The sequence below is a fragment of the Microtus oregoni genome, unplaced genomic scaffold (assembly GCF_018167655.1).
Source record: "Microtus oregoni isolate MIOR12 unplaced genomic scaffold, Mior012 000022F_ref0000154, whole genome shotgun sequence".
Classification (NCBI taxonomy): domain Eukaryota; kingdom Metazoa; phylum Chordata; class Mammalia; order Rodentia; family Cricetidae; genus Microtus; species Microtus oregoni.
Window position 1 is genome coordinate 18,188,836 of NW_024543081.1, and position 25,745 is coordinate 18,214,580.

At 54.7% G+C, this 25,745-nt stretch overlaps 1 protein-coding gene across 8 annotated transcripts in view; it reads right to left on the bottom strand.

The window, feature by feature from the left end:
- Positions 1 to 4,716: 4,716 nt before the first annotated feature.
- The window catches only part of Adgrb1 (adhesion G protein-coupled receptor B1), a 70,044-nt gene continuing 49,015 nt past the window's right edge, over positions 4,717 to 25,745 (bottom strand). For 6 of the 8 annotated variants that reach the window (XM_041672620.1, XM_041672619.1, XM_041672626.1 and 3 more), the window contains 13 exons: positions 23,738 to 23,841; positions 22,006 to 22,108; positions 21,235 to 21,385; positions 20,501 to 20,570; positions 19,276 to 19,342; positions 17,518 to 17,603; positions 12,740 to 12,911; positions 11,129 to 11,224; positions 9,725 to 9,779; positions 6,824 to 7,524; positions 6,102 to 6,137; positions 5,824 to 5,931; positions 4,717 to 5,492 (listed from right to left, as the gene is read on the bottom strand). In XM_041672620.1, the coding sequence (XP_041528554.1) occupies positions 5,295 to 5,492; positions 5,824 to 5,931; positions 6,102 to 6,137; positions 6,824 to 7,524; positions 9,725 to 9,779; positions 11,129 to 11,224; positions 12,740 to 12,911; positions 17,518 to 17,603; positions 19,276 to 19,342; positions 20,501 to 20,570; positions 21,235 to 21,385; positions 22,006 to 22,108; positions 23,738 to 23,841 (1,947 nt within the window). In that variant the 3' untranslated portion in view covers positions 4,717 to 5,294. The remainder of the gene's footprint in view (positions 5,493 to 5,823; positions 5,932 to 6,101; positions 6,138 to 6,823; positions 7,525 to 9,724; positions 9,780 to 11,128; positions 11,225 to 12,739; positions 12,912 to 17,517; positions 17,604 to 19,275; positions 19,343 to 20,500; positions 20,571 to 21,234; positions 21,386 to 22,005; positions 22,109 to 23,737; positions 23,842 to 25,745) is intronic. The other 2 variants (XM_041672622.1, XM_041672621.1) reach the window with 1 other exon arrangement.

Consider the following 25,745-nt stretch of genomic DNA (forward strand, 5'->3'; position numbering starts at 1 on the left):
CTGTCCCATCCCATGTCGGCCTCCTTATATCCATCTGGTCTCATTTCCCAGTGAGGCCAAAGGAGTGGGGAAGGGAAGCCCTTGGGCCCCCATGGTAACTTGAGTGAGGCCACACAATGACCACTGAGATTGGGAAGGCATGACTGATTGTCCTAAGAGTCCATACCTCTAAGTTCACAACCCCAGCTAGCAGCTTCTAAGGTCCCCAAACTGGCCATAGAAGTCCCAGGACCCAAGAACAGACTACTGTAATGAATTGTCTAGTGAGCTCTGGGCACCCCGAACAAATCAGACTCCCAGGCCCCTGAGTCACACAGGCTCTGGGGGGAGACTCTAAGGTGCAGGGAGGGGAAGGTTCTGGAATCCACGTCAGTGGTGATGAGCTTGGAGGCTGGCTTCCTCTCTGCCTAGGCCTTATTTGGAGGTGCTTCCGCTGCGTGGGGTGCTGGCTGGCACATTTGCTTGCTGCTCAGAGTTCCTCCTGCCTGGTTATTTTTAGGGCCTGACAAACGGGAGCCCGAAGCTTCTCGACTGCTCAAGAAGCTTTGGGTTAAAATCTGGGGCCCTGGGGGTCCCTAGGGACTGGTGGCCCCAGCAGGGAACCTTAGAGCAGGGTGGGTATATACGACATGGGGAAGAGCAGACTTGACCCCTTTCCCTGATCAGCCCTGAGTAGCCAGTGAGGCAGCAGAAGCCGCCGCCCTCAGCAGGGCTGCCCTCCACAGCCCCAGCTAGGACCCTTAATGGGCAGGTGCTCAAAGGCCAGGTCTGAGATGTCTCCAGGGTCCTAGCATCATCCTCATGGGGTTGATTCTTTAGGACCAAGGTACTAGCAAGGATCTGAGGGCAGAGCCAATGAGGACCACAGGACTTTATATCTATCTAAGAGTACTGTCTGGCCACCTCTATCCATAAAGAAAGCCAAGGGGTGGTTGAGCCTGGATGGGAGTGATAGTTACTGGGCTCTTTGGTGACCCATCAGCTGCCTCGTAAATCATGGGCATTCAGGAAGCAGTGAGGAGCTAGCAGCTCCTCAGTCCTCACCTCCTAGCACAGCCTTCCACTTCCTGGGACTGTAACAGGGAGCTGAAGGAAGTAAGGGAGGGAGATTCTATGTAGTAGAAGATTCTGGAACAAGTCCTAGGGTAGAGTAAAGAAGGGACATCTATGTAGTAGAAGATTCTGGAACAAGTCCTAGGGTAGAGTAAAGGAGGGAGATTCTATGTAGTAGAAGATTCTGGAACAAGTCCTAGACCAGTAGTATCACCTTGTATGTTTGTTCCCACCTGGGGCCAGCCTGGAAAGGAGAGTGGGGGATGGGTGGGCACTGAAGGATAGAGTTTTCCAGGGTAACAGGAATGCTTCAACAATGGAGCACAAGGCAAGTAAGTTAGATGTGAAGTCTCTGCCAAATTGGGCCCAGGAAGCAGAAGAGAGGTCATTGCAGAGGCAAAGCAAGAAGCACTGCTCAGGCCCCTTCCAGCAGGGCTCACTTCCGTTACAGGCAGGGATGAGCAAACCAAAGCAGGTAAGGAGGGGCATCCTCTGGATCTGAGGGGCGTGGGTGTTGATAGGAGCTCAGTACCTGCTGGCAGCTGCTCCTACTGGCTGCACACCCAGTTGACGCAGAGACTTGCTGTCCTCATGTGTCCTTCCTTTCACACACCCCTCCTTCACATTCTCCAGTCCGTAGGAGCCAGGAACAATAAACTGTAAGATCCCAGGTCCTGATCTCATCAGCACAATTGTCCTCCGCAGAGATTACAGTAGCCGACTGTCTTCAGCACCACCAGGACGAATACCACAGCCACACTGTGACCATCACGTGACCAGCATCACCGCTACCCCTATCTCACTGGCATCGTTGCTGTTACCATCACGACTATCAGTTGATCTTCCATGACCATTGTTATTAGTCTTATTGTTATCATCATCTTCATCACCACCATAATTCTGTCCCCCACCATTTCCATCACCACCAGCAGCAGCCTCACCATGATCACCAGCCTCACCATCAACATCTCTATCACTATCCTCATCAATATCATCACCAGCCTCACCCTCATCATGGCCACTATCTTCGTGACATCACCATTACCATTACTATTACTATTATTGTTAACCTTACTATCAACATCATCAGCATCATCCTCATCTCCATCACCACCCTCATCACCAGTAAAATCTCCAGTTCTATGTTTATAAATCAAACTTACACCACTATCTTTGCCCCCAAGGTGTTCCAGCCATCACAGTGACCACAATCACAAGTCCCACATATTCCCCTAAAACCAGGTAGTACTAATGGTGGCAGGGGCAGGGTGACAGAGCCAGCTCCTCGTGGCTTCCTGAATGTCCATGAGGGTATGAGGCAGCTGATGGGTCACCCAAAGAGCTCAGTCATTGTTACTCCCAGTGTCTTAGGTTCATTGTGACAAGTTGTTAAAATGGGTGGCACTAGTGCTGAGAGGCTAGATCAGCCAAGCCATGCAAGAAGGGCCCAGGAAGATCTCTCTAGAGGCCCAGCCACTTTGTGGTGGTCCCAGCCACCACAACCGCAGGAGCCTTGTGGTGGTATCAGCAACTGAGGATGGTGTCGGTGCCCTCGGGAAAGACAACTATTGGGGGAGCCAATGGTGCCAGGAGAGCCAAGTTCCAGGCACAATCCCTCCCGCCCTGTAAGATACCAGCAGCATCCTCTAATCACCCTGAGTCTTGTTCCTCCCTGGAGATAAGATCTGACCCTGCTTGCCGGGTGTCAGGGACATAGCACTCCAAAGAGCTGGAGGAAGAACAAAGGGAACCGAAAGAGGCCCATGGAAAGGTCCCTGTCCCCACGAGAGTTCCGGGCCAAGGCAGCACTCAGTACAGGGCTCCCCTTGAAATGATTGAAATGAACGTGGAGCCTGCTGAAGAGGGGCCCAATGGAGTAGAGCCTTCCCTGGCCAGCTTCCTATGCCATAGCCGGAAGTAGACAGCAATTTCTCTGATGAGGTGATAGAATCCTGGACAGCCGTGAGTCCTGGGCATCTCTTAGCACAAATAGCTCTCCAGAGGGAGGGCCTGCAGAGAAGAGAGCTGCATTTGGACATATGCTGCATCTTGACAGAACGTTGACTCCCACAGTCTCCACTCAGAATTCTGAGTCTCTCCCTTCATGTAGAGGGTGTGAAGAGCTGGGGTACTCCTTGTGGCTTTGTGCTTTGGTGGTGCTGAGTGGGCAGGGACAGGGAGGTTAGGGAGCTGACTAAGGATGCTTGGTCACTCCATGAGGACAGTGGTAAGTCTGAGCATAGTTGAGCCCCAGACCTGGTCTACATGCATATGCCGTCTGTGTAGGCAAGGTGCTGGAACCTCAGGGCCTTTCCTACGTGCACCCACATGCCCTCCAAGTTTCTTTTATTTCTTAATACCCAGGGGCAAGGAGGAGACCATGGCCAGCCAACTCAAGCCCTCTGGGTCTGGAAGACAGGTCCTCTGTGCAGACTGTGCAGTGTAGTGATGTTGATATTCCACGCAACCTGCAGGAGTTGCTGTGATATGGTTCAGAAGCCTTCCATTGCAGAACTTTTGCACAGGTGTGCACAGTTCACGTTAGTCACGGCCTGGGTCAAGGCTGGATCGTATTTTGTTGTCAAATCTCACCAAAACATTGATGGATTTTTGTTTTGTTGATGCTTTGTTGTTGTTTATGGTCTGTAGCTAGGGTTTGTGCTGGACTCTGCATGCCCTGTTCTGAGCATCCTTGGACGTCACTTCTCACTTGCCATTCACCCACCCATGTTTGTGCACCCAGAGGTGTGCATGGCCATCACAAATACCTGAGCTCACTGTGGTCACTGTTAGCAACAGTTCCAATCCCTACCCTGTCTCTGCCTGCTGAAAAGGATGATGCTCGTGTGGGGTGCGTGTCAAAGACATGACCACAGTGAGAGTCATAGCAATATTGTTCAGGTCAGGTTATGAAAACAATCCATAGTGGGTTGTACTCCTGTTCCAGCTCTTGGCATTTTGGGGTCTTAGGAGCTCCACATACCCACCAGGGTCAATGGTCTGTATCTGAGTTCCAGCTCAAGCCGCCATCTGAAGGAGAGACCTGAAGGTTCTGTCTGCAAAGGTTCAGGTTTGTGCAGTCCCAGATTTGCGTTTGAGTGGCTTAGGCTGCCCCCTGCTGCAAGTTCTGGGAATTGCAAGAATGCTGAAGTTGGGATACCATCAGGGAAGGTGGCTCACTGGTGGTTAGGTCTCTGGAGATCTGACCATGACACATTTCCCTCCCACATTCCCTCTGTGGATGGAGAGCATCACCATGGCCTGGGAACAGGCAGTATTTAGTGATGGACAGAGGCAGTCAGTACTGGGCTGAACAGAACAGTGGTGCAGGCCTATCCAAGACGGGATCAGGCAGGCTGCAGGTAAGAGGAGGACCCTAGACTCCAGCTCCACACATTGTGTCTCCTTTCACCATTCAGGTTGTTTTTAAAATTGCTACCTGTTAACTCTGTCTTTCCAGGTGACTCAGAAGCCAGGGAGTCCAATGTTTCTGGGGTGGAGAACTGAGGTAAGTCAGCCTCAAGGGACCCCTTAGAGGGCAGGCACCCAAGGCAGGGCAGGGTGGGGGAAGGAGGGTTATGGGTAGGCATGCAGGGCAGGAGCAGCCCAACTGCCGCTGAATGGGCCCAGGCTGCTGCTGAGAAGGAATAGACCACAAAGCACTGGGTTTTTAATTCTTTTTATTGAAGAAAAGAAAAGGAGAGAAAAAATAGATTCCCCACGCCACTCCTTTCCAGAGTGGTCTCAGTCCTGCCCCCGGGGCTCTGGGTCAGGACCATGCTCTCTGCCTGGGTCTGGGAGGGGCCCAGGGTACTGGAAGGGAGTGGGGGGGTCTGGCTGCTTCCCAAGGGGTAGGGGTGTCTAAAAAACGGAGCCAGGCTGGCGGGCCACAGGCAGTCCTCTGCAGTGGTGGCTGAGGTGGGCATCCTGGGGACGCTGGCCACACCAGGCCTGTCCATGTCCACAGCCGCCCGCCTGCCTGTCCGGGCTTGCCCAAGGAGGGCAGAGTCTGAGGCACCATCTGGCCTCGTGAGCCCTGTGCCCGCGGGCCATGCCACCTCCTGTCCTGTGTCTGGCTCTGGTCCCAGCACCGCGGGCCCTCTGTCTGGCCGCCTCTGAGCGCCCTGAGGCCGGGGCTGGACCCGGCCCGCCACCGCGAGCGCATCTGTGCCCGTCCTATGGTGGAGCGGGCAGAGCAGCATCCCACCTGCTGGCCCGGTGCGGGGCCACCGCCCGCCCGCTCAGACCTCTGTCTGGAGGTCAATGATGTCCTGGCCAACCAGTGGGATGGTGGCACCCGCCTTCTCCCACTCCACACTCCGAAGCTCCAGTGGAGAAGGGGGCAGTGGCTCCAGCTCCTTCTTCACCCAGGCAGGCGTCCCATGGGGCTTGCGGAGGCTCTCCCAGGCCCTCTTGTTGGGAGTCTGCTGTTTCTCTGGCTACTCGATGCCAGCAGTGCATGCAGGGCAGGAGCAAATGGGAGTGAATCCATGGGAGAGAATCCATGGGAGAGAAGGGAAGAGAGAGAGGAGGGCTCTGAGGGAGGGATTCCCAAAGAGCAGCAACCCCTGCATCCCACCACCCCAGTTTTGGCAGGAGCTGCAGCTCCCATGATGGGGTCAGGGTCAGTGCTGTGGGAATGGACAGTCTGGAACCTACAAGGCAGGGCCAGGTGCACATCTGAGAGGGGACAGCCATCACAGGGAAGACTCCAGGGAGTGAGGGTGAGAAGGAAGTGAGATTGGTTTGAGGAGAGCCCACCCTTCTGACCTTGCTGTCTACGCCTGGTACTTCCTTCTCCTTCTCAGCCGCATGCTGCAGCTTCCGGTTCAGGTCCTGGAACATGTCCTGGTGTCGCTTCCGTGTGTGCATGATCTTCTGTGGGTTGGGGCCACGAGTCCTGAGCCAGGATGGGCATCCACAGCCACCCACTTGTCCCACCTGCTGTTGGTCCCTGGGCTCCGACCTCGAGCCCTTCCCCAGCTCCCACTTGCTGAAAAGGCCCTAGTACCCAGCCTGTCTGTCCAGAGAGAGGCATCTGCACTTACCTCGAAGTCCAGTTCTGCATACCGTGATTTCCGCCGCTGCAGGAGAAAGGGATTGTGTGCATGGGCATTAAGTTCCCTAAAATTGCCTAGACCACATGTCCAGGCCCTCCTCCCTGACATTTGGGGAAACACCAGCCTGCCTTCAGGGTTCATGCTGAGGGTCTATCAAGAACCCAAGGTCGCCTGTTCCCTTGGGATACAGGTCCAGCTCTGGGTCCAGAGGGTGTGCTCTGGGAAACCCCTGACAATGATAAAATGTGGGTGGGGTCTCAGAGTCCTTACTCCAATGCTACCCCAAGTTCTCTGTGTGCAGTGAGGTCTCCCCTCCCTGCTCCAGGCCTTGTCCTCCCTCTGAAATGTCCAGCTTAGCCAGGCTACACAGATTAAGGAGAGCTGATCTTGGGGCTACAAGGCTGAACCCCTAAAAGTGAATTCAGGGTGCTAGCTGCACCTAAGAGGTTGAAAGCTAGATGGTGACAAATCCTGGGGGGTGGCAGGGGCTCCCCGAGGGTCCCATCCTGACCTCAAGCCCATGTCCTAAGGGCTGAACAAGGCTCCAGGGCACAAGCACTAGGCTAACCACAGGGACTGTCGCTCTGTGAAATGGGCTTGAGTACATAAAGATTCTGGCCCTGGGCTAGCCCTACCCACTTCTGACATGCCCTCAGCCCTTGTCTGGGGGTTCCCCCATCTCTGCTCTGCAGACTCCGAACCACCCTCACCTCCAGGGAGCTCACTGATAGGGTGGCCACGTTCTCATTCTTGGTCCCAGCACCTGAACTGGGTCCTGGGTGGGCCGCAGACTCCCCTGTATCCCCCAGGCTGGGGGGTGCAGGCTCCAGGGTGGGGGGTGGGGGTAGGGGCTGCTGGGGTGGAGGGGGTGGTGGAGGTGGAGGTGGTGGGGGCTGGGCAGGGGGCACCTCAGGGGGCGCACCACCTGGGGGCTCCCGGGCAGGTGGGCTGCGGGTGGGGAAGCTGGCGTCAGGCGCCATGCTGAGGTGGATGAGGCGGGTTTGGGGCATCTGGTCAATGTTGATGCTGTACTTGGGTTCCTCCTTAGGTTTGGGCCGGAGTGTGGCCGTGGCCGTGGGCAGGATCACGTAGCTCGTGTCCAGAGCCTTCTCCTGAGCCCGGCTCAGCTCTGAGTCCAGTTTCTTGAAGATGTCCCCATCTCCGATAAAGGAAGACTTAGGGGCCTTGTCCTTTTTGAGGGTGAGGGAGTGGTTGGGGAAGTCGGGCAGTGGCCCACCGGGGTAGCGGGGTGAACCGTGCAGGTGCAGCTTGGACACATTAGCTGGCAGGCTGTTGAAGGTGGGGGGTGGGCCCTTGGCCAGCTTGAGCTTCTCCTCTTCAGGCAGTGATGGCCGCTTGAAGGTGCCTGTGATGGTGGCTGTGCGGCAGGCTGCGATGTCTTTATTCAGTACTAATGGGGAGCATCGGAAAAGACAGCAGATAGGAAGAGGGCGTCAGAGCGTGAGGTTTGTCTGCAGCAGCAGGGGCTCAGCCTGGCCAATACTGCTGCCACCCTGGTCTTGACCCACACCAGCCCTGACACCCACCCCACCCATGCTGGCACTTGGACAGCCCATCACGGCAATTCTGAAAGGCAAGCAAGGGTGCCCTCTGCTGGAAAGCACAGGAACAGCTTCCTCTATTGAGTCCAGACTCCCCTGTAGTACTCAGTGCACACAAGTCCTTGCTGGGAGGTTGTGCTTGCCCCAAGGACCAAGAGACCTGGCACATGAGCTCAACCCCTATGAAGGGCTCTCCTGCCCTTGGTCATCCCCCTCCGCCTTAAAAAAGTCCTTCCTGAAGTCCCCACCCGTCCACCTCCCTTGGGATAGTTATCCCAAACGTAGAACATCTGCCGTAGGTTCCAGCTCATCATATACCCCACCTGTCACTCGTGCATCAGCTTAGCTCCACTGGCCAGTAGAGTACCAGACTAGCTCTGAGCCAAGGCAGCCGTGCACGCTGGTTCCTCCTGGGCACTCTCTAGAGCAAGGTCACACCCCCTTCTTAGGAAGCTCGGCCCAGGTCTGCACACTGTTCTGGTCACATCTAGCCCAGCCTTGGAGCCCACCAGCAGGTCTTGCCATCTCATCAATTATGGTCATTCACAACATCCTAGTTTCTCAGGCCAAAGGTCCCCCACTCCCAGCTCACCTTCAATGACAACTTTTGGCTCTTCCAGACTATCAGCCGGCATGGCAGTTTAAATAAGAATGGCCCCCATAGGTCATATTTGAATGCTTAGACACCAGGGAGTGGTACAGTTTGAAAAGGATTGGGAGGTGTGGCCTTGCTGGAGGAAGTGTGTCACTGGGGGTGCACTTTGAGGTTCCAAAAGCCATCCCATGCCCAGTCTCTTGGCCGATGGATCATGATGTAGCTCTCAGCTACTGCTCCAGCGCCTGCTTGCATGTCACCATGCTCCCCACCATGATAATGGACTAAAACTCTGAAACTGTAGGTAAACCCCCAACTAGCTTTCTTTCATAAGAGCTGCCTTGGCCAAGGTGTCTCTTCACGGCAATAGAACAGTGACTGAGACACCCAGTACTGTCCTCTTCCAGCCCTTCCCCAACACCCCAGCAGTAGACTAGCCATCTTTTCTACCAATCTGTATGCCCATCTCCAAAGATCAACACCATCGCAAGGACCTCCTCAGCCTGCACATAGCTCATCTCAACCTCTCCCAGCAGGGACTCTGCCTATCATGGATACCTAGCATGTAATGATACACGCTACACTATCATGTACCATCAGCTACATTGAGCCCACAGCATCTTGTGCTCTATAAGGCACAGCGCTGGGCACAGGGAGCCCAGCGCATACCAACAGGGTGGGCCAGCACCCGACCCCCACTGCTGGGGTCATATCTTGGTTAGGCTGTGGAGCTGGATCACCGAAGACCAGGGAAGGACTTCTCTACCCCATCCCAAGGTTATCTCCTCAAAGAATCCCACCCAGGCAGCAGCTGACAATGCTCACTTAGGAACCAGATGGAGTAAAGCCAGATGGCACCTCCATAGCCAGAGACTGTCTGCTATTGCCCTGGCCCCTGGTCCTCAGATACTATGACCTGACACTGGCAACATGGGGAGACACTGAGTCCCTTCTTGACTTTGGAAGCTCAGCATTAGCCTAGGGTCCCAGTAGCAGGTCATACCCCTTTCTTTCCTCCCCCTACTGAAGTCTCCCATTCTCAAAGTGCAACCTGCCCCTCCTCCACCCCAAGTTAACAATGAAGAAATGAAGACAACACAGAACACAGGTGCTTGAGGGAGGGCAGGTAGGGGCAGGTGACAATGGAGTGTATGGGTAGAGGCAGGAGCAGGGCAGGGTTTCACACAGAAGTGGCCTACCTGCTCTGCCCTATGAGGGGAAAAGGGACAGACAGACAAGTGAAGGGGTACCAAAGATGGTCCCAGCCCAGCATGGGCTCCACGGCAGCTTTCTGGGGCTCACACCCATAGGATTCCTGAAGACTTGGCGGGGGGCAGGGGATGGAGCCCAGGCTGGGCCATGTGGCAGCAGGTGTGGGATGGGGACAGGTAGGGCACACAGATGCTGGGAATAAGAAAGAAGCAGATGGGCCGACTGGCCACCATGGCTCTCACCTGTCAGGCGCTCACCTGATCTACAGGCCAGATCCACATCCTTCTCAAAGTCAGTCTGCAAGACAGAGACCAAGGGCAAGATGAGGGTAAGGCTGGTAGCCGGTGGGGTTGCAACCTGCAGGGTAGTAGGAAGGGAGCCACCAAAGCCATACCCACACCTCAGAGGTCACAAGTATGCTGATATTGTCACCAAGAACCCCAGCCCACATTATTAGTCCAAGGGCCACATGGAGTGGCCATGCATCTGTATGCTTGTCTATGCAAGCATGGATGTGTCTGTCAGCATTCACATGCATGTGTGGTCGTGTTTCTGTGTGTTCGTGGTACATGTGCCTTTGTGAGGGCAGAGGACTGTACTGTGTGAGCGTGAACATGTATGTTGAGAGGAGTATTGTGTGTATGACTCACACATGAGTCAGAGTTCACTCCTATGCATTTATGTGAAGGAGCATATGCACGTTTCTCCATGCATGTGTTTGTGTCTGCCTGTGTGTGCGTGCAATCAACCATGCGTCCTCTCCCTCCAAGGCATCACGGAGCAGCCGGCCTCTGCCCCTCTGGCCATGCTCCCCCAAAGCCATGCAGCTGCCAGGGCTTCCAGAGCCTCTGCCATTCCATCCAAGACAGACAGCATGGGACAGACACAGACCTGGGCCAGCACCAGCCTCCCCTAGAGCAGAAACATGGTCCCCACTGCATCTCTGAGGACAGCAGCTGGGGAGGCCATAGTGGTGACCCAGGACCACCTTAGGAGCTTGGGTCTAGAAGACCCATCCAGAGGCCACAGGGCTCCAGGGGGGTCAGTCTGGCCTTTAATCTCAAACTGGAGGTCTTTCCCTGAAATGCAGGAGCCAGGATGCTGGGAAGGTGGCAGTCTTCCCCTGAGGTCAGAGGTCAGGCCAGGAGAAACATCAAGAGGAGGGAAAGCTGTGTCCCCAAACGACAAAGTACCTTTCCAGCTGACACCTGTTCCCTCTAGATGGTGGCAGAGACCCAGAGGGTTGGCCCTGTGTAGACACCACTTGGAGATGCTCCCCAGTGCCTCACCCCTGGGGTACAGGACATCTGGGACAACACACAGGTGATGCCAGAGGGGCGAGAAGCTGGCCAGCAGAGCCCAGGGCTCTGCTCAGAAGTTACTATGCCTAGATCCCATAGTTGAAGCAGTCAGTATGGGTAAACTCACAGTTAGCTTGTGCACAGTTCTGGATGGGCCAGCTTTGAAGAAGGCAAGGAAGCACACCAGCCCCTACCCAACTCACCAACAGCCTTTCCCAGCTCAAAACCCTGGATTAAGGATTTCAACTTGGGCTCAGAGTTCACATAATAGGGCTACAAGGGTCCAGAAGAACTCTGGGCACAGGGAGAACCTAGAGGCTTACATTCCCAGGCAATCAGTCCTACCATGAGCTGCGCGTGGCCATTCTGGAAGGAGCCCCCTGAGTCCCCGTTGCCCTCCTCTTGGCGGTCCACCACACGGCACTTCACAGCATCCTGAACCTGGAGGAGGGGAAGCGTGTCAGCAGAGTCAAGGCCCTACACGGCTCTCTCTGCAAGAAGCCTCCTTGTAGCACGGCAGTGCAGAGAGAGGATGTAAGATGAAGACATTTGGAGTTTCTGATGCTGGGAAGGAGCTGCAGACTCCACTGGCTGGAGGTCACTGTAAGAACATTAGCCTAACGCAGGTACCTGGCTTCAGGGCCAGTCAGTACCCCAGAACCCATCCTGACTGCAGGCTGGATGGACAAGGCTAAGACCAGCCACAAGGCCAGCATACATTTCAGCAAGAAAAGTTGAAGAAGGTGGCTTATCACCCAGGATAATAGAATCAGCATGAGGAAGGACGCAGGATCAAACACTATCCTGAAATCCAGGCTCTGGAGACAGCAGTGAGGTGCTGAGACCTGCAGCAGGAACCATACACAAGGGTTGGAGGGGGCTTCATGTGCTCACCCTACCCAACATGGAGTTGTGAGCCCTCTGGCTATAGGTCACATCTCAGCTTCCTGACAAGGCTTTGTGAGTCCTAGGGCCACATCTTAGTGGGATGCTCTGCTCTGCTGCTGACAGCTGTCCTGTTAACTTCCTGGAGTGTCAGCTGGCTGAAGAAGCCAGAACACTGAGGGAGGAGCGGAGGGCAAGAGTGTGACTTTAGTGCAGATCAGTGGCCTTACAATACAAAGCTAGACTTCACCTGCCCGTGCGCTACAAGTCAGGGCACCTGGAGGGCAGGGCAGCTGAGTGTGGATGTAGTACTCAGGCAGCCAGGGCAAGGGGCAGGGCTCAGAAGCCACTCTTCCCTGTGCGCTGCAATGGGGCTGCAAAGTAGCTTCCCACAACTGAGTGACACATGACTAGCACCGGAAGGAGGAAGGTGGGCACAGGCTTTGTGATATCCTCACAAATACCTTTGCAAATTCAGGCAGCCCTCTTTCTCAGGGTGCTCCTCAGGAGCCTCCCTAGAGGATCAGCAGCATCTGACCTCACCACTGCCCTGCCAGCCCAGGCTCTTCTGTCCACTAAGGTCCCTGGTTCTTGCGGCTACAGGGGGCTTTTTCCTCTTGTACCTGCTGCAGTTCAGATCCCTTGGCAGCAGTCTAGAACATTCTGGGAAGAATGGAGGCAGCAGGCTATTTCTAGCCCCCAGCCATGTCCTGACTCTATCTGGAGCAGAAGTTGGTCTGATGAGGTAAGACGCACTTCCGTCCACTGTGCAGCCTCTCTGGGATCAGGACAGCCACTCAGTCTCTTTACTGTCTCCTGCTGGTGGCCATCCGGACATAGTTGGATAGGAACCTCATGTTCTCACCTTCTAAAAGGTTCAGAAAATGTTACAAACACTGAGTACTGGCTCTCCTCCTCTGCCCTGTCAGCCACAGACCTCCCATAGCTGATGAGCTATCCTTAAAAATAAACTATCCCCTAAAGGGAGCCATTCCCAGCAACCCTGGCTACATGCTGGGCACAGGTTCACCTCAAGAGGACACAGGTAGATCCCAGGCCCAGGGCGCCCACCTCTCTGCGCAGAATACAGTGGACCATCACGATGACGAAACCCTCCAGTGAGTCAAAGACAGCAAAGAGGATCTGGAAGAGGGCGGAGCGGCGGTCGGTGACAGCAAGCACGGCGGACATCCAGGTCAGCGCCAGCAGCGGCAACACCACGCAGGAGCTCCACAGGGAGGCCCTGGGGATGGAGGGTGTCAGGGCGGCCCCGTGGGCGCTCCACCTCTCCTGAGGACACCCCTTTCCCCCATCCCCAGACCTGAGGGCTTGCAAAGGACCCAGCAAAGTAGAGGAGCTCTTTGGGAAAGAACGTGGACCCTGTCCAGGAGGTGACAGAAGGGTGACAGACAGGAAGGGCAGAGGGACGAGAGAGATGCTCGGAGCAAGGTAGCCCCTGATTCCATTTTCCAGGCCCTGAGCCCTGGACCCTAAGACTCAGGGCCCCAACTGCAATACAAGATGGCTGTGGGAGACAGGAGTCTTGGGAAGTACTAACAGAAGGAGAGAGAGAAACTGTGAGGGAGAGACAGGACAGACAGTGGACAGTTGGACAAGGCCAGAGGGTCAGAGAAGAGACCAAGACAGACAGAACAGACACAAAGGGTGTTCTTCCTCTTCCGGGGCTGCAGCTCACCTCCTGAGTCTCAGTGCTCTCCTGTGGCCCCAACCTGAGCCACCCCTACCTTCAGCACTTGGCTGGCACAGGGAGCCTAGCAGCCTGAGCCTTCCATCTCCTCCATCAGTATCTGGCCTGCAACCACCGAGCTTTCCCCCATGCTCAGGTGGGGACATGCTGCTGCTTTGAGGCCATGGGACATGTGACTGCTTGAGAACTGTGCCTTGTCCCAGCCTCAGCACAGTTGTGCTTCCTAGGAGCCACTGTGACTTGTCTATATCCCATCCTTTCCAGGAGTCACTTGTTCCTTCTCTCTTGGGATCATACTGTCCCCCACAAAGGAGCAGATGGGAGAAGGGGACTGAACACGGAGTGGGATCTAGGAAAGCAGGCCTTATGGGAGAAACCAGTTGGGCAGAGGATCCCCCAAACTCTTACCAAACCAGAGTATAGACCTGGCGGGGGTCCTATTTGGGGTCTGGCCTTATAAGGGCACAGCCACCCTCACCTCTCTGGCCTCTGAGGTCACATCTCAGGCCACAGTAGCCCTTTACCACGGCCTCTTCCAGGCCTACCTTTGTGTCCTCGTGAAACCATGCTATGCTGACCCCAGGGAGCTTCCTGCCCCCAACAACAGCTGTCATCACTTGGCGAACATAGCAGCCACCTGTAGCCAGGGCACTCAGGACTGGCTTTCTCAGCCCCGCCCAGATCTCTGTCGGCTCACCCTCCCCAGCTCAGGCCCAAACCAGGAATCATCTTGTTGACCCACCTTTTCCTCAATGCCCTGAAGTGTGGGCTCCTAAACTGTACCTCAGTCTCCATTTCCAGTCAATATACAACCTATCACCCCCTTCTTAGAGGGAATCCCACAGGAGGCACAAAGCCCCAACTCCTTGTTCCCTGCTAATCCCACTCATACTTTTGGAGCTCAGGACGGTGTGGAGTCTCCCTGCAAATTGCCAGCTACTCCACCTCCCTCCCTCATGGCTGCAGAAGTATCTCCCCCTCCTAACCCCAGTCTGTCCTGTCCCTAAAGCTAGAACAGAGCAATGGCAGGCTGGCCCTCTAGTGAATGACTTCCTGTCACTGGTGGGGTCACTCTCAGCTCTAGCCTTGTTTCCACCACAGCACTGAGCCCAGTAACCCCTTCCCTTCCCTTCAAAGCAGACGTTCTTTGAGCAGGGACCCCTGACACCTCATGTCACCTGTGTCTGGTGCAGGAACAGGGCTCCCCATCAGCAGAGATCCCTTGTTTTCCCACAAGGTCAGCCCTGCCATTTCTGTCTTCTCCAGTCCACCAGTTTCTAAATCACTTCCCCAGGAACCTAGAGGAAGAGGAGTCACAAGCTCCCTAGAGACTCAGATACCCCAGATCACCAAAAGAGTTCCGGAGACCTTGGTGTCACCACCTCCAGCTGCTGCCTGACCTTTAAGATTCCAGGACTCAGTTGTTTAGCTCAGTCTAGACCCGAGTTCTTCTGCACTCCACCCAGAAAGACTGCTGATCCAAAAGGTGGTCATTGGGGCTCACAGCAGTGTGGGCCCAGCATCGGAACAGGCTATTCTCTTGGTTGGGTCCTATACCATGTACATCTCCTTACCCGTCCAGCATAACCTGGCCCTCATATCTGCCTGAGGCACCAAGAGTCCTGGGCTCCAGTGCCTACTCAGAGATTGAGCATGAGGACCTGAGAGGGTTAGCGTTTGGGGTCTCTGCTACTGCTATGACCTGAAGGAGGCAGGGACCTAAATAAGATGACCTTCTATGCTCAACACAGCTATGTTGTCACAGCCAAGTCAGAGATCAATATCCCTTGTTCTTTGTATCTTGTTCCCAGGGCCGTATCTTCCTGAGTACCCACACAGACACACAACATTCATACCCACTGGGGATAATATATCTCAGTTAAACATACATCCATACACCTTTGTCTATGCCCAGGTACATTCTTACAGTTGTATGCTTACAGGTACAACAATCATCCACACACACATACTCACACTACTCACCACTCACCTGTTCACACTTGCACACTTTCTTCCCCCTGTCTGCACACATACCAGTCACTCTTACACATGGGCACCTCCATGCAAAGCAGCACACTGTCCACACACCCAGCAACTCTCACATATGGAAACCTCTATGCACACCTATAAGCACACCCACTCCCACACACGCACCATCCCTATGCACAGTGGCACACACATACTGTATACATATCCAGCTACTCTTCTATGTGAGCAATGTGCACAGGTTCATTACCTACCCCCTCCCTGCCAAACACTCATATATACACACTCACGTGACTCTATCTCCTATCAACTTGTCTTGTGGGGGTGGGGGCTGAGGCCAGGCTCTGGGTCAGCATTGTTAGGGGAAGTCAGGGAGCAGCAGGAAGCAGTGCAGGCCCACTCCACCTCTCCTTGGACTCAGTCCCACTCTATACCTTAGCTGACCCACTCCTTGACTCCCAAGTGTCTTATATGCTGCATAGCAACCAGGCCTTGAGTTGGGCGAGACGAGCTTGCAGGCAGAGGGCAGGTAGAGGGCATGGCTGCCTTGGAAATCCAGAGGGGACGGCAGAAATGAAAGAAATGAAAGAAAAACATAAAACAAACAAATGTGGCTCAGGAGAGAGCAGAGCCCATGCAGGGCTGCTCCAAGGTGGCAGCAGGGCACTAACATGGCGTTACTGGTGGCGTCGGAGGTGGCTTCGGCAGCAGAGAGGACTCCGCACTCGGCACACGTGAGGGCACGCCCGAGGGGGGGCACGGGCAGCTGACTGCAAGTGAAATCAAAGGCTGAAACAAAAGCAAACAGGTTCCCTCGAAACCGCGAGGCGAGGAGCAGAAACAGTAGCCTGAGGCTCTGTCATCTAAGGGACCCAAGCCTAGGGCAAGGAACGAGATGGGCAGCAGACTGCCAGCATCTGCTGACTGATGGCATGCCTTGGTCACTAAGTGTAGAGAGCAGCAAGCTCTGACGGAGGCCTTGATATCCTTCCTCCTCCCACGTGTGCTGGGTCATGGAGGATTCACCTGCAGGCCTCACAAGGACAGCAGAAATAGGCTGAGCTGTATGGCAGCCCTGTGTGTGTGTTTGTGTGTGTGTGTGTGTGTGTGTGTGTGCACGTGTGTGTGGGGGGGAGGGATTTGTGTGCATGTACACACAGCATCTATGTACACCTTCCCATCTAGACATTGGTTCACGACCAATAATTGGGGTCTGATTCCAGCTCTCCCAGCTTTCCCCATTCCCTATACTTCTGTTTACTCTGATGAGAGGGGATATAGTCCTGGCAGCTTCCTTGTGGCTATTCTAAGAGCAAATCAAGCAGGCCAGTGCTGCAAAGTCCAAGGAAACCTTCACACCTACAACCCCAGCCACAGCTCAGCCCACGTGTGTGAGGCTCAGACTCTGATGTGGGCCCACTGTTCTGGGGTAGACAGCAAGACTGAGGCAGAAGAGCACCCAGCACAGTGACAGAGTCCCCTCAGCCCACTTAAGTAAGGGCTCTAACCATGCACCCAGAGAAGTCACTGGGCAGAGAAGGAGGAACCAGAAAAAGAGAGACAGTGAGAGACAGAGAAAGACACCAAGCAAGACAGGCACAGAGGGGAGGGGGAGGGGGAGGACCCCCACAAAAACACCAGTACACCAGCTGCAGGATGTAGAAGGTGGGAGAGGGAGAACTCTGGGCAGGACCCTTCAATGTCCCTAAGCTGAGGCAACAGTGACGCTCATGTCATCCTCACTTCCAGGACAACTCACAGAGTAGATACCTGAGTAGTGTGGGAGGAGCATTGTCCCACCTGTCCCTAGCTGTCCTCCAGTGAAGAAGGCACCATACAGGCAAGGCCTCTTATGGGATTCAGGTGCCCTCCCACCAGCCTGAGTCCAGCAGAGGGGGCTCTCTTTGAGAAATGAGCTTGGAAATGTTTCTGGAGACGCTATAGGGTCCCATCTTGTTACAGGTCTGATACAGAAACTGAGGGACAGAGCAAGACAGAGACTGACCGGCTAGAAAAAGCCTTTAGATTCTGTGCCCCAGTTTCCCAATCTGTTCCAGGACACCTGAACTTTCAGACTGGATTTGGGACTTAATGGTGGGTGGGCTCTGGGTCTTTCCAGCCAAGAAGGGCAAGGTGCCAGGGCCACAGGGCCTACCCTGCCCGCTCCTTCAGCTTCTTGTCCGTGATGCCGTCCTTGGACACGAGCTTGTTGAACACCAGGATTCCGATCACCATGTTCACCTGCCGGGCAGAGGCAGGAGTGGGCCAGAGCCCAAGGGTGCCCAGATCAGCAACGGCCATGCCCAGAATGTCCATAGATCTCCAAGGGTGACTCATGTGCCCCCACAATTCAGACCCCAGTGCTAGCCAGTCGGATCCATACAGAGCCCTGTCTTCAATGTACCCTACACCACCAACACCCCTCCCCTGACCCCTGATGATGGTGAGCTCCTAGCCCAGGGTCAAGGTTTCACGGCTGATCTTGGTCACCCCTTGTTCCTGATCTCCTCCAATCCCACTAACCCTCAACCCCACTAACAATTTCCACTGGGTGCCTCCTGAGGGCTTCTTAGGGCCTCAGGTGCATCTCTAAGCTGCTAGCCAAATTACTATACAAGATTAAGAGTCATTCCTAAGTCCATAGTCAGTCTCCATGCCCTGGGGTCCCTGTCACCTTGGCTCTCCTTGGCTCTCTCTGTCAGGATGTGGGACAAGGGACAAGGCCTTGCTCAAATCTTACTTCTTATCCCCACTCCAAGAGAATCCTTGAGAGCCCCTAGGTAATTCCTTTTTCGTAGAAAGGCTGCCAGGACCCCAAGGCTTTGGCTTGGCCCTAAGGGGTAAAGGTCAAGGTGGGGAGACACTCTAAACTCTTGTGCCAGGGATCATGCCCAGAGGCCCAGGGGCTGACAGTTTCTATGGATTCCACACACAGGGCCGTCTCCTGGTGCAGTCCTGCCTCCTAGCTTGCTGACCATACAGCTGGGTTGCAGGTATCCTTCTAGGCAAGGCTACCCTTCTGCAACAGGCTCTGATTGGCTGTCACAGGAAGAGTGGCCCGGGCAGAGGATCCTGGATACATGAGGACAAGTAGGGGTAGGAGCCTTTTTTCTCAACCGTCCCTCATGCAGACCCTGGAGCCCGCTCTGAAACAACACCTAAGCCCAACTGGTTGGCAGCCACCCCCCGAGGCACTGACGAGTGATGATGCCCATCTGGCCTTCCATTTGGGTGCCTCTGAGGAGTAAGGAACAAGGATTCTGGCAGTCATCCAACTCTCTACCACCTACACACTCTCCTCAGACCCACTGCTCGCACTCTGCAGGGTCAGTTGCTCCTGGGCCACCTGTCTGCTAGACTGACTTACACCAAGCTCCCTGACCACCCTTCCCCGAAAGAGGGTGAGGCAGGGAGACAAGGACTAGAGAGAGAGCATCTACTCCCATGCTGAGCCAAGCCATTCCTGGCTTTGGGCCAGTCTACAGCTGTAGTTTTGGACTCTTCTCCAAATGGGCATGTCAACTGAAGGGCCAGGGAATGCAAGGTCCCTCTGACACCAGGAAACAAGCAGCCCTAGCTCTTGGCACTCGGGGTGCTGCCAGCTGTGGTGGACATGCATGACCTGGGCCATGTCTGCTCAATCCCTGCAGCTACAGCTGTCCATCTGTCCATCTGTCCCCCACCTCCCTGTTACTCACCAAACCTGCAAGGGCCTCCTGGCAGGTACATAATCAATGCCCAACATCCAGACAAGTCTTGCTCATGGAGGTAAGAGGAGGACAGTGCAGCACACTGAGCAAGGGGAGCGGGGTGAATGGAGCTGGCGAGCATCCCCCATAGGCCAGCCATGGGGCAGATAAAGACCCAGGGATCCAGTTTGGGAGATAGGGGAGGGGAGGGGCTGTGTCAGTACCAGCACAACTGCAGCAGCTGGTCCCACGAAGGCATACAGAAGTCCCCCTTCCAGGGAGAGCCAGCAGCTGGGGAAGAGACAAGTTGTCAGTACCCAGCCCCATGCCCACTAGGCAACCAGTGTGTCAGGAAGAAGTACATGAACAGGGTGACTATAGAAGAAATAGGGAAACTTGCACAAGTTTTCGGTTTGGATCCCCAGGAGTCCCCATGCAGCCACCTTACCTCCACTTACAAATGGAGGCATAACCCAGGGCATGCCTTCTTAGAAGCCCTGGGACTCCCCTCTGCCCTATGTGAGTGGGGTCCTTTCTGATTCTTTCTCAGAGTCTCTAGCAGGCCCTCCTTGACATTAGGTTCCTGGCCTAGGTCAATAGTCCTATGCTCACTTGCCTAGCTCTTCATCAGCCCCTGGGCACCATCCACGGTACCCACAGGAGATCAAACACATAGAGCAGTGATTCTCAACCCTCCTAATGCTACAGCTCTTTAATACAGTTCCTTATGTTATGGTGACCCCAGCCATAAAACTATTTTCCTTGCTACTTGGTAACTGTAATTTTGCTTCTGTTATGAGTTGAAATGTAGATATCTGATATGCAGGATATCTGTGTGCGAGCCTGTGCAGGTTATGATCCACAGGTTGAGAATCACTGCCATAGAGGATACTCAGCATGCTGCAGGCTTGCCTCCAGCTCTGGACTGGGCATTCTAGCCAACGCTGCTCAATGCACTCCTCTCCATTCTTCAGAATCCCGCATCAGGGTCTCCAACATAGCTCAAATACAGGGGTTCCACAGCCCTACCACCTACCTCCCTGGAGCTCCAGAATAATTTAGGTTTGCTCTTACCCCCACACTCTGCTGGTTTCAGCCACCATCTTCACCCAGAGCCTGACTAGTGTGAGCCAGTTAACCCCTTAGGGTTTTTTCCCTCTTTCTAGCCCCATCCTGAGCCTGGGGTCCTATCCCTATAATGCCCACAGCAAGGGTGCATCTGCTGTCCTCTGGCATTCTTCTCAACACTTGCACTCCAGAAGTTCATGGCCATCAAGATCACCAAATAAGGAAGCAGGAGGCCCCAGGCATTCTTTTCATCTCCCTGCCCACAGGACCTAACTGCCTAGGAGTGAGGGAGCTGCCTAAGGACCCACCCTCCTAGGCCAGCAAGGTGGGGCATCTCCTGGGTCTGTAGAAGGCAATGCCATGCCCGCCTGCCCAACTCACTAGTTCATGGTGCTGTACCCCTTGGCCTTGGTGAATCCCACGGAAATGGCCACCACCAGTGCAGGGAGCCCTAGAAGAGGACCAGAAGAAGGGGTGGTCAGTCCTGCCATCCCTTGCCCACATAGGGCAAGCAGCAAGAGGGAAGCAATGAGGGCATCACTACAGGAAATAGGTGGACAGGGTCGGATGGTGAGGGCTGGGAGAATGCTGCAGGAGTGCAGACTTTGAGGGTGAGATGCGGCCTGCTACTGATCAGTCTCATAGAAAAAGGGTACCATTTTCAGAGCATATGCCCCCAGTACAAGCTACAGTGTACTGTGATTTGTCATCTGAATGCTAATGGGCATGGCTGGGCTGCATTTTCCGGCAATCTTATAAAGGATTGGAGGCCCAAAGGGAGAAGCCAGTGTGGCAAATGGAGACTCTAGGAGCCGTAGGAATAAGTAGAAGGCCAGTACAAGAATGCCAAGAACAGAGATAGCCCATCATCCTACTCAAGCTGCCCATACCCTGACGCTTTGCTTACCCCAGCCCACTGCTCACCCTCTCCCGAGCTGTCTGCCCTCACTACTGGCCACTAATGCCCGCCCACTGCCCACCCTCTCCCAAGCTGCCCTCCCTCCTGGCCACTAAGCCCGGCTCACTACCGGCCCTCATTCCCAGCTGCTGATCTATACCCCAACAGTCCTAGCCACAGTCCACCCTCACCTCCCGACCCCAGCTGCCCTGCTCACCCCAGCCCAGGCAGAGAAAGCGCTTGCGGACGAGCCGGCTCCGTAGGCGGCCAGTCACGGCCATGTATGACTGCCAGGCCTCGGTGAGCACCCAGCAGAAGGAGGACAGGAAGAAGAAGTGCAGGAAGGCAGCCACCAGCGTGCACACAACCTGGGCAGGCAGGGGCCAAGGGGACTGGGCAGGTGCTCACTGGCTCTCACCCATCCCCTATGAGCATGTGGCACAGCTGGGAGAAGTGACTTTGAGACCAGCCGAGATCCTGGGCAGGAAGCAACCTGGTCTCCCCCCTGAGATGGACCACTGAAACTTAAAGCGTGGACTAGATGCTAATCCTCCTCCCCAGCTGCCAGCAAACTGGAGTCAGGGGCCCACTGAGAAACTCCAGTCAGGCCTATCCCTCAGCAGGGAAGAAACTGAGGCCCAGAGTCAGGGGAGTCACACCCTCAGACCCACATTGAATCACAGGCGAGCCCGCTGTGATTATGAGTTTCTACCATGGCGCACAGCAGTGTCTGGGCCAGGCCTTCTTTCTGTCTCCAATACATTAGGGTAGCCCATGAAGATCCCTCCCAAAGCCTAGCCTCTGGGTCACATTTGCAGGACAGGGTACGGAGATCACAGGGTGGGAGCAAGGCAGGGGTCCTAGGAAGGGTCAACAGAGGGCTCTCACACCAAGCTGCCCAGCTCACAGCTGGCCAGGGTGCGGGAGCGGCATCTTCATCACACCCGGAAACACAAGGCTCTGCAGGGCTGGACAAGAGGTTGCCTACCTTGTTGCGGGTCTGAGTCTGCCCAATGAGGATGAGAGCATTAGAAGAGATGATGGACAGGCAGAAGTTGATGAGGATGACGGACCGCTCTGAGCGAATGTACCTGTGAGAGGGGTCAGGGCCTGAGGTCAGCACCTAGTAGGGATCAAGATCATGTGACCTATCCAAGAAACAGTGTTCCAATTCCTCCCTGAAATCACTGCCTCTATCATCACCACTGCCGCCATCACCATCATCATCATTGCTATCCCTATCACTATCACCACCACTACCACCACCACCACTACCACCATCATCACCACCACCATCATCACCACCACCATCATCACCACCAGTACTGCCACTACGATAACCATCAGCCACTGGCAACATAACCTTCATCACCATCACTACCACGATCACCATTATTACCACTACCACCATCAGCATCAATAGCACTACCACCACCATCATAACCATCCCCACTACTGTCATCAATAGTAGCACCATCACTGTGGCCATCACAACCACAACCATGGCCTTCATCACCATCACTGCCATCGTCATCATTAATCATCAGCACCATGAACCATCACCAGCCATTGGGAAATGAGACCCAACCTCAGCAAGCCCTGAGGCTTGACATGCTTGGTGTAGGCACAGTGCTTATTTGATCTGGCCCCTGCTCCCTAACCAGCCATCAGAACAGTCCCTGTCTGCAGCTCACAGGGCACAGTGATGCCATCAGTGTTCACTGAGGGAGGTGCTTTAAACACCAAATAGCCTCCTCTCCAGTTCAGAGCTGAGTTAGGCCTCTGAGCTCCAAGCTCTAGATGCTGTCAGATCCTGAAGGCCTGCTAAGAGGGAGTCTTACAGAAAGGATCTGGATGATCTGTCTTTGGGAAGAGAGAAGAGGGCAGCTGGTGCTGGAGGCTGCACAGACGGCCCCTCTCCCACTGGTCACATCGATCCCTTGCTGCCTGACTCTAGGGAGAGACTGGCACATCAGTTACGATTATCGGTAGAGAATTGGAATAGCCAGTCGCTGGGGCCAGCCATCACATGGGGAGCCTGAGAACACTCTGTGTACAATGACCTTGAATAAACCTTACTGCAAACTGCTGGGAGGGGCTAGATGCTGGTAAGCAGGAAGAGGGCCACCCCATTGGCACATACCCATGGTTACATATACCTACTGGTGGGGGTATTGCCTAGACACATCTGTGAACTGAGTAGGCTCCTAATGGCTCAGACATTAAGAGAATTCAAACTATGCAATCCTCTTATACCCATAGTTTGCCTGAGATTTAAACAGGTTGTGCCACCCCATAGCCTACAAGTAGTCTGACAGGGCCTGAGGTGGACACAGGGGATCCTTGCTGGTAGCCTGGTGCAGGAAGTTATTTCTGACCCCAGGGAGTTTGTAGGTCCAGGTATGAGGGTACACGGGGATAGTGGGTAGCTAGAAGACTCCCAGTAACCAAAGGAAAACTGTTATGTGTGTCCAGCTGGGGCCTGGGCTCGGAGTTAGTGTCTACCAAAAGGTGTAGTCAGGTGACAGTAGGAAAAAGGAGCTGTATGTTCAACATGCTCCCCACCCCCATCCCTTCTCTGTGGCCTGAGTGACACAGCAATCAGGAACCTGCACTGGGAACACAGACGGCATGGGCTGAAGCGGGCAGCATGGTCAAGAGCGGACGGTACAAGGGAGCAAGGGAGGGCTGGATCTTCAGGCTCTGGAGCAGGCACCCACCTCCACACAGACACGTAGATGATGACCAGCATGAGCAGGGTGAGGGAGGACACGCCGCAGCCCACGATGAGCGTCACGGATGGCACGGTCGCCTTATCCATGTTCTGGGGAGCAGGGGAGACAAGGAGTGAGACAGGACCCATGGCTGGCGAACAGAGGTCTGACCATGGCCCCCTGTATTCCCCAGGGTCTTGTGACCTCCCACCCCGGTTCTCTGACTTCCTCTGCTGGGCTGTTCCTAAGAGCAGTTCTTGTCCCTCGCTGAGAACAAACCCTCCCCAATGTAATGACAGTCATAGGCCATGCCTGAAAGTAGCCCTCACCTCTCTCCTTCATGCCACAGTCCCTTAATTCGGGAAGGGTTCATACCACATCACAGGTATGGTGAGGGAGGCACAGACTGGTGCCACGCCCAGCTCCTACTATATCTAACTGGGCAGCCAGCCAACACCCCCAACTCTATGGCCATCCAGCCCAACATTCCTCCTACAGCTTTACTTTTCATCGCTCCACCAAAGCTCCTCTTTTTTTCCCCCAAGCCCAGGCTCTTGCAAGTACCCTGATTCACCTCCATATTTTGGTTACCCCCTCCCTGCTTGGCTCAGTATCCCCAGTCTGTAGCAAAGGTCACTGAGATGCCTATTTTCTACCTCAAAGTCTTTGCATCTGGGATTCCCTGTTCCCTAAACTCAGTTCCCACCTCCACAAGACTGGGGCCTTAGTTATTCTGATCTCACTCATCCCAGTACAGGGCAGGGATGGCCTAACTAGGCTCTACCCACAGGGTGACATAGGCCACATGCTTGGCACATCCACAGACACCCACCTACCCAATATATATACAGACCCACATACCCCTGGCACAAGCAGGAAGACTCGTGCTGCCTACCATGAGTTGCCCTGACCCTAACACCAAGCCCACTCTTTGTATATGCTAGGTACCTATGCTCTAGCCAAGCCTACTCTGGAGAGAGGCTCAACTCCTATCGTATGAAGTAGCAGGCCCCTCTAATTACCCCAGGCCTCTGGGCCTTGCAGGAGACCTGGGTGACCAGCCATGTGTCTGTGCAACCTCAAAAGATTCTAGCTATAACGGTGGACAGCAATTGTGGACAGCACTGTACCCTACAGTGAACTGCTGGGCACCATCCTCCAGGCGTGAGCCCTCTAGGATCACGGTCCTTTTGCACTTGGATTTACCAGTGAGAACTTGGGTCCAAACTGAGAGGAGGGACAGGTGACAGGGACAGGTGAGGGGGAGTAGCTAACAAATATTCCAGAGCTCTGGGAAGGTCACAGCTAACTGAGCAAGTGGCTCACACCCATGACATGACTGACTCCACTTTCGACCTCTATGGCCATCTGCCTTGTCTGCCCTCATTAGGTCTGGCAGCTGTCAGACACCCCTAGCCTGCTTGCTCCTCCCAATTGGCTCAGGGTCACTCATGACAGCTCTGCACATTAGGAGGGTGGGGGGCAGCAGCGATCTCTGAAGCAGATGTGTCAAGAGAATGCCAGGTCTTATTAGGAGGGTCTGACTGGAGACCCCAAGGACAAGAAACAGGCCCCAAATCCTAGAGAGGAGGCAGGAGCAAGCTGGCCCACTGTGGGAGGCCAGCTCCAAAGCCAAGCTCGGCATGCCTCAGGGCCTTTGCACAGGTTGTTCCCATCACCCAGCACTGTCCCTCTGACCTTCATACGACTGGCTTTTCTTTTAGCTAAGAAGTCACCGTCTAGAAACCCTTGGAACAGTCCATCTGAACCGGCCTCTGGTTCTCTGCCTATCAGTTTCCCTTGGGCACTCTGGATAATGGTTGCCCACCTCACCAAGAACCTGCCTTGGTTGCACTTCCCAAAGTTGCTGCCAATTTGTACCCCATGAATTCCCTACTCTGAGTCTCCATGTGGTCTACACACCTCAAGAGTCGCTTCTGTCCTGCAATGCTGGCTTCCTCCTGTTCTGTGAACTGTTGTCTACAGCTCCCGAGTACCCACAAACTAACCCCAC